This window comes from Etheostoma spectabile, chromosome 4 (genome assembly GCF_008692095.1).
Source record: "Etheostoma spectabile isolate EspeVRDwgs_2016 chromosome 4, UIUC_Espe_1.0, whole genome shotgun sequence".
NCBI classification, from domain to species: Eukaryota; Metazoa; Chordata; class Actinopteri; order Perciformes; family Percidae; genus Etheostoma; species Etheostoma spectabile.
In genome coordinates, this window is record NC_045736.1 from 13,764,552 (window position 1) to 13,779,014 (window position 14,463).

A 14,463-nucleotide genomic window follows, 5' to 3' on the forward strand; every position below is an offset into this window, starting at 1 on the left:
AATAATTCCCAATTTCTGCTTTATTAACTCAAATACAGGGGCTTGAAAAGTTTTCACACGCATGCCAAAGTTGATTAAAAAGCAAAAATGCATTAAAAACATCTTTTGGAAATTGATCTTAACGCCTTATTTCAAAACATTTAGGAAAATCCGACCTTTTAAGGACACTAATTTTCTTTGTGAATGAATAATGTATCGTAAATAAATAAATGTTCTTCCTTAAAATACAAGGAGCATAAGTATACACACCCCTATTTTAAATCCCCATAGAAGCAGGCACATTTTTATTTTAAAGGCCAGTTTTTTCATGGATCAGGATACTATGCATCCTGATAAAGTTCCCTAACCCCCATCATCACATAACCTTCACCATACCTAGAGACTGGCATGGTGTTATTTCAGTTATCTTAATAGCTGGTTTCGACCATGAAGTTTGTATTTTCTAGCCCTTTATCCCTAATCTAAACCTATTTATAACCTTGAAGTGAAAACTCTTAAGACACCTGAAGGTGATGTCACAGTTGCGTGGTAACATTTGATGAATTTAGTGTTAGTTTTCTGTGTTTTTCTCAAAAATGAATGTACATTTGCAGTGAAATCAGGTCATGCTGGAAGAGAGTGTGAAAGTGTGCATGTGAAATAATGCATATATATTCATATCAAACATTCAACTTTCACTCTCTCACTCACACACACACACACACACACACACACACACACACCATACACACACTTACACATACACACACACACACACACACACCCACACACACAGCTCTACTACTCTGCTACTTGAAATTCTTTTAAAACCTCATTTCCACTCAGTTTCATTCGTGCTGCCCAAGACCCTCTGACACACACACACACACACACACACACACGAATACATAATTATTGCTTGAGGGTAACAGCTGTGGCAAAAGGATAAACTCAGATCCATGAAACGCACGCAGACATGCACACGCACACACGGGTTCTTGTCTGAATGCATAACTGAAGAATTGAGGTGGAAACCCGCAAGCAAGACTAGAGGCTGGGCTGGCACACACACACACACACACACACACACACACACACACACACACACACACACACACACACACACACACACACACAACACACACACACACACACACACACACACACACACACACACACACACACACACAACACCCCAGCACACACAAATCCATATGGAAATTTACACTCAAACTGTGTCAACACAACACTATTTTAAAGGAATTCCATGAAGACTGGAAATGATAAGACAAACGAGCTAGACAGAAGCCCTCCCCTCACACACACACACACACACACACACACATACAACACACACACACACACCACACACACACACACGCATTGTTGAATAAATGTTTGGTTTGTTTTGGATAATGATAATGAATAGCCACTCTTACCTGTCAGAACCACACCGATGATGAGAATATGTGTTTCATTTCTCATGTGCGTGACACATTCTTCTACATAAAAAGAAAAATATTGTTTTTTATCTTCAATAAATTAAAATAAATTACAACAGATACTCCACTGGTGTGGCTACTCTATTTCTGTAGTCTTTTTTCTGATAGTGAACTTTCATGTACTTTTTGACATATTGTTTAAGTCTAGAAAAGACGAAATATTCTGCTTTCAGGCTAGCGCACTATATCTGTTGTCCTTTCTCTCTGGCTTTTAAAAAATATCTTTCACTGTGTTGGTCTTGCAGATCAGTGTAAAGCCAACTGAGTGATGTCACTTCAAGTCCCTGCATGAGTAGTTTCCATGTATTATCGCTGATATTTGGTGAACGGAGCAGAGAAATGTGGCTTTAGATTCAAGAGCAAGAGAAAGGGAGAAAGGGAGCAATCTAACGTAACAGTTTAAAGTTAGCATGTGTAGTGAGTTCTGTCTGTACATTTTAATCTGTACTAATTTCTTGCTGTTTTCTGTTGCTCTGGTCTCAAAACATCCGGCCAATGGACTACAGTTGAAAATTAGCCGACTGGCTGACACTGGCACATTTATGGAAATGTTAATTATGTCCTTTATAAACAAAATAAAAAACAATGAAAAGACAGAGGCTGTATACCGTGTGATAAACTAATAAAATACAAAGTGCATTTAAGGTTTACTGACCTCATATTTTTCTATAACTACAGTCAGAGTCTTAAAACTTTAACAAGTCATCATGACAAAACTACATACAAGCCTTTGACCTCAAAGATTCGCATGAGCATTTTCTCTCTATAGACCCCTCTACCTGTAAGGTCTTGTTAAGTTTAGGAAACTAATGGCGTTTTCACACCTGGCTCACTCTGGATTTCCACCTACTGCAGAACGGCTGCGGATCGGCCCCGCCTGTCTACAATAAAGTCAAACATCATTCACTTCATTTTGGTTCGCATGTTCACACAGCAGATATTCAGCAAGCAAGTTTGCAATCTTGCAATGTTAACAAGAGGGGCTTCAAAGGCAGAGCTGCAGGAGTTCAGGCTGTATCTGACATAGAAATTACATCATTTAGACTTATGATTTATGAAATCTGCATTTTGTTTTTAAATGAATACAACTCTGTCTTCCTGAAAAAAAACATATTATTCCTTCCTCAAAGACTGGTTGAATTAGAAAACACTAACCAAAAATTGTTATTGTTTCTTCTCCACAGCTAATTTGACAATATTAAAGGAAAGCTCTACTCAGGCACCACTCTCACGCTTGTGGAAATGAACCTTTTTATTTCTGGGTCTAATTTGTTGTTTGGTGGTTTGTTTTCCTTGAGGCAAAGTGGGCTCCACAGAAGTGCATTACATCAAAAAATAACTCCTAGAATGCTTTGAACGTCACACAGTCATGATGTACATTTACTGTAAAAGCAGCTTGAGGCTTTACTTTTAAACACAAATCAATTATTCAATAATGTCTTAACTCCAAGTAGTTCTTTGCTTGATGTTCCAGTGTCGCCCCACATGAAACTTCATACATAACAATTATCTACCAAGGCAAAGACACAAATCCATTTCTAATACAATCTTTCCATTTTATGTTTTAGTCATTTATCTGACACTCTTTGCCAAAATGATTTCCAACAAGATCGATGGTAAAATGATGTGCATATAGAGCTGAAAATTAAAGTGTGGCGGCTTTGAGGTCAGAAAAGCAAACTAACGAGTATACGGTGGCCTGTTTAATCTGAGAACTACCAGGACAGATCTAAGTGGTGAAGGGAAAACCCATTGACCCGCTGACCTTAACCCCCCAGTGCTCAGCGGCCCACGGACCAGACAGTCTGCACATGTAAATGTGGAACTGTGTAAGTATGGAGATGCAGATTATCGTCTTTGCATTAAAGAAATGTTTTTTTCCTGGCATGTAAGTTAAAATTAACCAACATGATCAAACTGCTTAAATGCAGCTTGAATGTTCTTGAATGATACTTTACCAAAAAAGTGTGGGTTTGCTATGTTCCAAACACGACACAGCATTTCACCACAGTCTGCTTGGAAATTTGGTAATATGAAGGATTTTAAAGAACAAGGGTGTAGAACAAGAAGCCAAATTTTATAGTAGCAGTAATGTTACGCACGTGTTACGCGCAAAAGTTTGAGCTTTCTGATTGGTCGAGCAAGTGTGCGCGTGTGGAGCTGCGTGCACATCTATGCCGTAATTGTCCTGCGGTGGCTGCGTCAATCTGTTGGAATGAAAACAAGTACATTTTGTGTGTGTAGAAAAAAAAAAAAAAAATGGAAGGAACGAGTGCATATCCAAATGAACAAAATGCTGCTGCATATAGCCAGGGATATATAAAAACGTCATTCTATGGATATGTTACAATATATAAGGATGGCTCAAAAGATAAAAGTGATGGTTGTAGATTGAATAGTTTCTGTATATTCTTTTGAGATGACCGTGATAAAAACAGCTCTTAGATGGATCTGTACAGATTCCATGGCAGCTATTCATAGCCGAGATACAGGTCACTCATCAAGGGGAGATTTGATTGTTCAAGTTAAACATTTACTATTATATCTCAGAAACCTTGGCCTCATTATTCAGTTTTGTTGGGTTCCAGCTCATATAGGTATTAAATGGAATGAAAAAGCTGAAAAAATTGCGAAAAAATATGCTGGAAAATAAATGTATAGGAAAGATTGTTCCACTGGGAAAGGGTGAAGCTAAATCCTTACTTAAATCTGAAAGTCTAGAAAGATGACTGAATGGGAGGCACAGTTTAATGCAAGAACCTAGAGTGAAATACAGAAGAATGTGACCGGTAAAAGGGTTACGTCGATGAGTTTAAACCGAAGGGAAGAAGTGGTCTATACCAGATTTAGATTAGGTCACAAGGGATTAAATGCTACCTTGCAAATGGCAGGGAATGGTAATGGGTTATGCATAAATTGCCAAGACAAAGAAGACGTAAAACTTTTTGTGTGTGAGAAATATTTTGGCAGTAGAATGCACTGGCAGGATATGGAAGTAGACAACTCAATACATATGATACTAGGAGAAAAAGGCATGACAAGGGAGAGACTTGAACCTTTATTTGTTTTTCTTTTTTCATGCTACTGGTTTAATAGAAAGAATATAGATTTTTTTATCTTTATTCATTTATTTGTTTGTTTGTTTGGACTTAATTCATGGCTAGCCCATTCAGTCTATGGCCTAGACTCCATGAAGTTCACAGTATTACATCCTCCTGTACAGTTGGTGGCGGTATAATACGAAAGCGGTAATCTGCCAGATACAAAAAGAAGAAGAAGAAAAAGAAGAAGCGTGTAAAAAAAAAAAAATGGGATGTTAAGTCAATGATTAACGTTTAAAAGTGTAATGGTTAAGATTAGACTGTGTGTGGGTTTCGGGATTTAACCCTTGTGTTGTCTTCCTGTCAAAATTGAAAATCAACACTTGTTGAGGCTTTTAATTAACATTTTTTCAACACTTGATGCTTTATTTCAATGTTAGCTACTTTTTTGACGTTTTCAACACTACGTAACACTAACTTATTAACTTTAATTTTACAGTTATTTTGGGAATTTATGGTCAATAAACCTCATTTATAGGAAATTAAACCTAATGTTTGAGTTAGAAAAACAGAAATTATGAATTATTTAGACTAAAATTAAAGGCATGTTGATGGATAATTACAGACTAATATGTCAATTCTTTCTCAATACTATTTCAAAAACGCTTCAATTTTCTTTTTCAAATGCTATAAAATTGAATAAGACGCCCCTAAATTAATGAAAGTAGAGATTTGTACTTGCCAAAGAGCGTTGTGTGGAATCAGTCATGTTATTTTGGGGAATTAAAAATAACATTGATATAGAGCAACGGGTTAATTTTACCCGAGGACAACATGAGGGTTAAAACGCATTGTTTTCTGTTGTTGTCTGGTAGCTTTTACGCCGTTTTTTAGCTAGCTCTGTGGTTAGCTGTAACCGCCCCTAGCCGTGAGCGTGGTGACGTCGGGGGTGTGAGTGTAACTGTTCGGCCAATGATTAGCGTTTAAATGCGTGACGGCAGAGGTTACGGGATCAACGTGCCGCATGGGGGGGTTGTCGTTTCCAGATTTCAAAAGGTCTTGTTCCAGTGTGGTTGCGCCTTTTTTTCCTGTCGTTTCAGTTAGCCTGTTAGCTAGTCTGATTAGGGTATCACAGCTACCACGTGCTATTCCGTTCCTCCGTTAAAAGGTGGTCTCACCTGCCAATCGTTTTTTCTTGTTAAGTTCTTAACTCCTCCTAAGTCATGGGTGAATAAAAAACCAATAGCAAATATTCTGTTTAAAGCCAATTCTAAGTTCATTCATTCATTCATGACTATAAGCCAAAACGGTTGTTTTGCTCCATGTGCTGAAATAGTCTGTGTGAACAGAAAAATATACAAAGAAAAGAAGCAATTTGGCTGTAGATCATGGAGACATTACCCAGCAAGTTAAATCAAATTATATAAATATAAATATTCATTATGACTTGATGTTGTGACACATCTGTGATATTTCAGTCACTTACTTATTCTTTTTTTGTTTTGTTTTTTTAAGATGTGGGGCGCTCTGTCTTACAACATTTAAACCAATCCTATGGTTTAACAAGTTATACTATATTCAGCGTCTGTTATTTCACACAAGATTGCTAATATAGTACACATTTATTCGTGTTGGCAACCCTTATACGACGAATTACTTAAAATTGTGAATATAAATTTTGTCAACGGCATACCCGAATCACTTTGCGACGACACACTGCTCCCTATCAATAAGAATAATCTGTTCATTATCGATGATTTAATGAATGACGCCTGTGGTAATGTTGAGGTTCAAAACTTTTTTACCAAATATGTTCACCACAGGAATCTCAGCTGTATATATTTAGTGCAGAATCTGTTTATTCAAGGTAATGCCAGTCACACTATGAGCTTGAATACAAACTACATAATACAAAAAACAGATTGGGGCTACAAATAGTTATAACAAATATTTCTTAGAGGATGTGGAAAAACTGTAATTACATTACTATGTAGACCGCCGGGTTTTATGGCGCTGTACAATATCGACTTCTTACACGATCCATCAATTTTTCTAGCCTAACACACACGCGTGAGACTGTTATGTGCAAACTTATAACAAAGAAAAAAGACGGAATAACTTTCAAACCCAACACTTTGGTAGGTTTTGGAGAAGGGTCACTGACATGGTACCTCCAATCTTTAGGTTGCATTACATGTCATTTAGTTTTTTATCCAAAAGTGACTTATATATGTCAGAGATTGCACGCCTCATGGAGCAACTATGTGTTAAGTGTCTTTCTCACGGACCCATTGGTTGATTTATCACAGTGGGATTTGAACCCAGGTGTCCCACACCAAAGGCATGTGTCATATCTACTGCGTCATAACCATGACCAGGTTATTCTCCAATTTTCTTGCAAATGTCAAAACAGGCATCCCTTATCGTTTCCAGACAATCATGATGAATAACCACCTTTCACTGATGGACTGCAGTGGACAGCAGATTATACAAATTGCAAACAAGTCTGAAAGCAGACCGGTGGGGTTAGAGTGAGAAGGGACAATCCAACTATGTTTTGGAAAACAAAGCAACCCAGTGTGGAAGCAGGGTAAGTGCTCAGTAACATTAGTGTATATGAAAAGGATTTCTGCACTGAAATAAAACAATGTAACCCTCTGAGCCCGAGACACTCGCCCACGAGTAAAAAAGTACCTCTGATTCATAGTTTAATGACTTTTGAACCATACAAGCGATTTACTCACTTTCGGTTTCGTTTAAATCCTGACGTTTTCGCGCTTACAGCGTACTTTTCCGGGTCTTTCTAGCCTCTACAGGGGATTTTCTATCCAGCCTGGAACTTCAGCCTCTTTGGGCTTTAAATCCATACTGTTATATCCAAGATTGGTCCACTTTATGTCCATAATTCATCGCGTTTTGGCTCATTTCTGCCGCTGGCTCGCTCCTCCATCTCTGCCCTGTCTCTCCCGTCTATTGTTTCAGGAAGTACATGCCCATATATGGGAGATAAAGGCACCCCTCCTGTATGGAAGGCCAGAGGGGACAAAAATGCCTATATACTCTATGGAAGGCCAAATGGTGCACTATTTAGACACATATTTGCTTGTATAACATTGCTGTGGGTGTAATATCAATAAATATGACATTATTATGTTATTATTGGCATAAGTAAATGTCATGAGAGCAAAACGTCTTGACTTTTTTGGAAAAAATGCATGTATTTTGTCAACTGTATAAGTTATAATTAAACTGTAAAAATGGCCTCAGGGCCCCCAGGGTTAAAACAATCACTGCATTCCGCGGATTCGAACACACAGGCAAAATAATTGTGTGCTGTGCTTTCACGTAGCTTTCATGTTTGATCAGCTTTGACATTCAAACTTGCATCAGTGACCACTTGCAAACTGTCTTGACCATGCTGACCCTTGACGGAACAGAGAGTTGATTAGTCCAAAATGGTATAAGACCACTTTTTGAAGGTCTTGTCTCGGAATCGACCGCATTGTTACTCACCCTTTTGATTATTTTATAAAGGTATTTCTCATGACACACACAAAGCGTTTTCTACATTTTATCGTGGCATGCAGTGTGGGACTCACACTGGTCTCTTGGTCTTGATTTGGTTTCGCCCTGTCTTGGTCTTGTCTCGGTCTTGATACACTTTGGGCTTGGTGATGACTTGGTCTTGGTTTAGAAGAGCTTGACTACAGTGGTGGAAGTTGTCATATAATCTGTGTTGCACCATAAATCTTACATAACAATATTCTGCTAAATGAGATATATCCATATCAGGTAGGTATTGGAAGACGGTCACTTGCTTGGTACCTCCAATCTATAGGTTGAACTATGTGTTACATTTTTAATCATTTAGCTGACACTTTTATCCAAAGCAACATAAAATTGCTATATATTTGTTCCATTTTGGTACAAATGGAACAAACCACAACCAAGTCCCAATTGGAAGTCCCAACGTCACCATGCATCTACATTTTGTGAGGAATTGGAAAAATGAATGTGCCACTTTGTGATGTGTCATGGGCACTAAGTGGAGCACGATGATTGGGGGAGGGATGAAACAGCCTGGTAAAGATATAGAGGCATCACATATTTGGTGAGGCCGACTTAGATAAATGTACTTACAGATCTAATTATCAGTGCAGGATTCTGATATCAGGGTTATTATTGGTGATACTGGCACACCTGACAACACAGCATTGGCTTCATCTCAGTTGACTTCATTCCCACTCAGGGCAACATTAGCCTTCTCCATTGCCTCCACAGGTTGCCTATAAATCATTGCCATGCAGACCAACAGGCCGTAATAGAGACAGATAGTCTCTCTTAGACTGCATTAATGAACTGTTGTTCCTGGAACCAGGAGAGCCAATGGACGGATCAATAGCGCATTGTTTTCTGCTCCGCAATCACTGCAGACACGACATTCGTTCACCATCGTCTCTGCTAGGCAATTAATAAAAGGGCAATTTACGGATTCAACGATTAATTAAATAACGATTTCATAGATCCTCAAGAATGAATGTTTCCTCCTCCATTCAGTTTACTGGAGGTGAGCTGGCTCCAGTCCAACTTCCCTTTAGAGGCAGAAGTTGGCTGTTAATTTCTGTGGTTATTCTTCCATTTTTGTGTCCTTTGTTATTAATATGTGGTATTTGAAGCTGGTGCCGAATATTTGGTAAGATTTGGTTATGGGTTAAAACACATTATAAGCCATCTGGTTTTAAGACAAGCTGACTGAATGTGCCGTCAAGGCTGCTTTTCACACAGCAATCATGTGACATACATCATAAACAATCTTCATTTTTTTGGATTCTGTATTAACATTTTAATTATTTGCCTCTAACTCTGCCTTACCTTTTTATGCCATCCATCTTTTCCTGTCGGCTTTCCTACCAGATATGATCTGCACCATCTGAAAGAGGATGAAGATGGATGGTTTTGCAAATATTTTCCAGGTTAGGACATTGTTCCCATGATGAAAATAAATACAGTTGACATAAATTCTGAATTTGAAAGAGATTTGAAGATTTGATGACATTAGAGAAACGAGAGTGAAGTCAGTCTTACTCCCTTTTTTCATCTGATCTCCACTCAATTCATTTTTTCAATTTTTTCTTTCCTGTCCTCTCTCTTTTACTTTGGACTTTAACTTTCTTCTCCTTCCCCACCTATCTTTCCTCCCCTTCCTCCCTCGCTGCTCACTCCTCTCCTGTTCTCGTCATTTATTTATTCTCAACCCTCTTCATCTTTACTCTCCCCTTTTCATCCTGTCTTCCAATTTCAGCTCCCTTTTTGGTCTTCCACTCCTTTTTCTTCATCAGTTCTCTACCTTCTTCATCTCCTTTCTATTTTTCTTCTTTCCATTTCCTACCAATTGTCCTTCCTCTTCAATCCCTACCTTTCTTCCACCTCCCCTATTTTTTCATCCCCCTCTTTCTCCCTCCCTTGAACCCCTCCTCCCCCATCCTCTCCATCACAGTGTTTCCTTCCTTCCTTCCTTGTTCTCCAGATGATGAACGACTGGTTGTTCCACTCATCCATCTACTCGGCAGCCTCATCTATCTATCCACTCCTTGCCCACACACACACACACACACACACACACACACACACAAACCACGTATACAACAAAGGAAAACATAAACATGTAAACTGAAACAAATAACAACATGACCCCCCCCCCAACACAAACACGCACACACTCAAGGTGTCCACAGAGGAAACTATCAAGTGTAATTTGAATGGTCTCAGCCCGCCACGCACACACACAAACACACACACAAACACACAGGGTGTGTCAGTACAGCTTCTGATTAAAGAGCCTCTATAGAAAATCAATGGCTCCTTCAATGCAGCTTTACCCCTCTCTCTCTCTCTCTCTCTCTCTCTCTCTGTGTCTCTCTAGTCCACCCTGCCTCATCCCTCTAACTCCCCTCTTTCCTCTAATTCACCCACTCAGCTCTCTCTTAATTTGAAAAGTGCTTTATTGTAAAAGCAACAAGGCATCTATCTATGTACATATTTATGATAAATAAAGTGCGACACAACAGAACACAGTCGTAAAATCAATAAAAATATCAGCTCAGTTGTGAAGTTCAATTGATTTTAAACTGAGAGGAAAAAAAGAGAACATTGTCTCTTAGCATTATTCTTTACAGGTGAACAGTATACATCCGTGAACCTAGTGGACTCAAACCGGACAGATGTAAATAAGAAAGTCTGACGCAACAGAGGTTGAGACATCCTGACTTGTAGTCTCTAAGTCTGGGGAAAAGCTAATGGGTAAAGCTAAAAAAACATTATGTCCAGATATTTAAAACGGTGCTAAGTTATTCACACACTTAGGTGGGCAAACGCTGAGGTGACATGAAGGCGATCAACGATTATTTATCAAGGTATCGCAAGTATTCATAAAACTAATATGACACGTCTCTAAAACAAACGCTGCATACACATTTGCCAAAATTAGGATCCAAACACACCTAAAATTGCACCGACATTTAAAGGAAATTGGGTTTCTATTCCCCAAAAAGGTGTTTTTTCAATTACCTATATGTGTCGGACTGATGATGTATTGCCTCGGGGGGGCAGTACATGTTTCATTTCAGTCTCAGTGTGAGAGTGTTTACTTCCTGTTGCTGTCATTGATGGTCCTAAGGAGGTAAACAACCCCATTTTTTATATATATATATATATATATATATATATATATATATATATATATATGAATTGAGTCTCCTAACTTGCACCTAGATGATATGATGAGTAAGATGAACTTTGTGAACTTTTGAAAAGAAAATGAAATTAAAGTGAAAAATGACGTATTATGAGCCAAGACGTTTATGTCTTCTTTGCTCAGCTGTGACCTTCCATGGAGCCCTTTGCTCTCTGACACTGTACTGAATTACAATCATTCATTACATTCCCAGGGTAAGATCTGATGACCTTGGGTCCAACAGTGACAGCCATTTTACAGTAGACTGTTTAATTGAAAAAAAAAAAAAAGGTCAACACTATGTACATCCCAGTCCCAGGAAACACAGCGGTAACAGACATCCTACCACAGAGCGTCAAATGCTGTTGCCATTCAGCTAATGGAAGGGTGAAGTTACAGGTTGAGCTCATTGATAAATCAATTCTGAAGTGCTACATGTCTGATTTAAGACTCTGGCTGGGTTCTCTGCCAAAGCAATGGCTCATACATGCAGTGGTATTTAGAGCCATTCAGCAAAAAAAAAAAAAAAAATCTACTGACGCTTCTCAGATACAATTAGAAAATGTTGAACCCAAATGGCCTTGAACACCTTGAAGTATGTTAGATATATCAAACAGATTCTCAAAAATTCCAATTATTAATTTACAGCCAGAAAAGATTTTTTTTTTTTTAAATACAGCAGCTAACTTCTACGTTTTTTTGAATTAGTCTCTATTATTTTTTAAACTTGGTTCGGAGTTTGGCACTTGTTTTTCCCCTCCGCCTTGCTCTCTGTTTCACTTTTGGCTCTAGTAGCTTTGGAATAGAGGATCAAACCTAAAAGAGGAATGCTAAGAAGTATAGAAGAAATTGTACACACACACACACCACACCCACACCCACAGGTGTTATGGGTCCGCTGTTTCTGTGTTTTTTTTCCCTGTTTGTCTGTCTGTGTGTTCATCGGCCGCCGGAGGGCTCTTACCGGTTCCTTAGGGGCGTCTACTCTTCCCTCCTCCATCTGACTACACAGTGAGCTTATCATCAGTTATCACTCATCAATTAGAGGCTGTCTCCCTCTTCCCCTCCTCCATCTGACTACACAGCTGAGCTTCATCATCATTATCACCTCATCCATACTTAAACCTGGGCCGCCACCTCTTCGCGCCAGTTCGTTACCTACATTCCGTTGGTAACTGGTCTAGTCTAGTTTTTGGTATTCCGTTGCTTGCTATGTACTTATTTGTGTTGTTCGCCACAGCTTTCGTGTTCCGTCTCGTCAGATGTCTTGGATCTCCTTCATCTCCACATCACCTCCCGTGTCTGGATTGTTTGTGTGTTTTTTGTGTGCTGGTTGTTCTGTCCGTCAGGTTTAAAACCCATTTCTGTGTACATTACTCCCTCTTTTTGGTCGTTCTGTGCCGGGTCCTACACCACACCTAACAGACGAACGGGCCCAAACATGGACCCCAGCACAACCACCGGCTACAGGAGAGGAGGGCCCCCAGGGGGCTATCCAATCCCAGGGCGTTTACTTGGGCAACGACCACTCATCCGAACTCTGCTGGAGAAAAACCAGCAGTTGTTCACTCGGGTCTCCAACCTAAACCGAGCAGGTTAGCAAACTAGCTGTCTGTCTCTCTCCCTCTCTGTCTGTCTCACCACCTGTCCCACAGAGATGGCTCCCGCTCCACCCGCTCCCCACGGTGGTGGCTGACTCTACACTTCACCGCGAGCCCTCCCATCTGCCCCCCGGAGCCTTTCTCTGGAGAATGGATAAGTGTCGGGGGTTTCTGCTTCAATGTGGATTAATTTTCCGGCAACGGCCACTGTCTTTTTTTTCGGACACTACAAAGGTAAAATTTTGTCATGGGGCTACTCAGAGGCAGAGCGCTTGCTTGGGCTGAAGCTAGTGCTCTAGTCTGGGCGCCTCTGAGATATTTTTTAATGACTTTTCCGAAGATTAAGACTGTTTTTCCCACCCGGTTTATGTGGGTTTGCCTCGAAGGCTTACTCGACTCAGGCAGGGAGCAGACAGTGTAGCGGATTTTTCCGTGGGTTTGGACACTGGCCGCTGATTTGGGTGGAACGAGGAGGCCACTTCGGGGGGTTTTTATCATGGCTTATCTGAAGTCATCAAGGATAAACCTAGCTGTGGGGGAAAGAGGCCGCTCCCTTGTAAACCTTTTTTCTTTTAGCCATCAAACTGGATAACAGATTGCGGGAGAGAGGACGCGAGAGAGGGGGGCCGCCTCGCTCCACCAGACGGACGACAGCCCCAGACAGGCTTCGGAGCCCGTCTTCCCCCGTTGCTTCCTGCTTCTACGCCGGACTACACCTTCAAAGAGCAGCGGAGGAAGCTATGGAGCTTGGTCGAGCCAGGCTGTCTCCTGCGGAGCGACGCCCCCCGTCTACAGGCAGGTGAGTGCCTGATTGCGGGGATCCCTCCCCCACCATGTGGTTAAACTGTTCCGTCCCGACCAAAAGACAAGGCTCGTCAGTGGAAGTAGGCACTCTGCGAGCCCGGTCGCTACCTAACCTACTGCTCCCGCCTGCAGGTTCCAGCCACCCTGCAGTTTGAGACTTTTCCTTGCCTCTCTCGGCGCTGTTGACTCGGAGCAGAGGACAATTTTATAGACGGGAAACTCGTTACCCAGGGTGGGTACCCTCTGAGCGATTGCTACCCCGTTCCGCGTCACCGCCATCGATGGCCATCCATGGCCCGATAACCCACCAGACTATGCCTGTCCGGTTGCCTGTCCGGTAACCACCGAGAGACATTACATTCAGATTTTTCTGCCCTACTACCCCCCTTATTCTAGGATTCCCTTGGTTGACATTACACAAACCCCAAATCGATTGGCAACGCCACGCCATCCTGAGCTGGAGCGACCACTGTCACTCTGCTTGTCTGGGCTCAGCTGTCCTCCCGCTGAGTGTGTTTCCCCTTCGGGGGCGTCTCCGTCTGACTTGTCCGCGGTCCCTCCCGAATACAGGACTTAGCTAGGGGTTTTTTAAAAAAAACAAGGCATTGTCCCTTCCACCCCATAGACCGTATGACTGTGCTATGAGGTTGCTCCCCGACGCCCGTACCCTTCCCGGCCGTCTTCAGTCTGTTCCTCCGCCCGAGCGGGGGCGATGGAGAGGTTTCATCGGGGAACGCTTTCAGCCGGGGTTATCCGTCCATCTTCGTCACCCGGTAGGGGCGGGGTTCTTTTTTTGTTTAGAA

The 14,463-nt window shown here is 41.0% G+C and overlaps 1 protein-coding gene across 4 annotated transcripts in view; it reads right to left on the minus strand.

Moving 5' to 3' along the window:
* The window catches only part of raly (RALY heterogeneous nuclear ribonucleoprotein), a 158,570-nt gene that overhangs the window by 77,144 nt on the left and 66,963 nt on the right, over positions 1–14,463 (minus strand). For 2 of the 4 annotated variants that reach the window (XM_032513769.1, XM_032513768.1), the window contains exon 2: positions 9,395–9,452. The exons of the other annotated variants lie outside the window; for them this stretch is intronic. In XM_032513769.1, coding sequence (XP_032369660.1) covers positions 9,395–9,411 — 17 coding nt within the window. In that variant the 5' untranslated portion in view covers positions 9,412–9,452. The remainder of the gene's footprint in view (positions 1–9,394; positions 9,453–14,463) is intronic. 4 annotated transcript variants of the gene reach the window in all.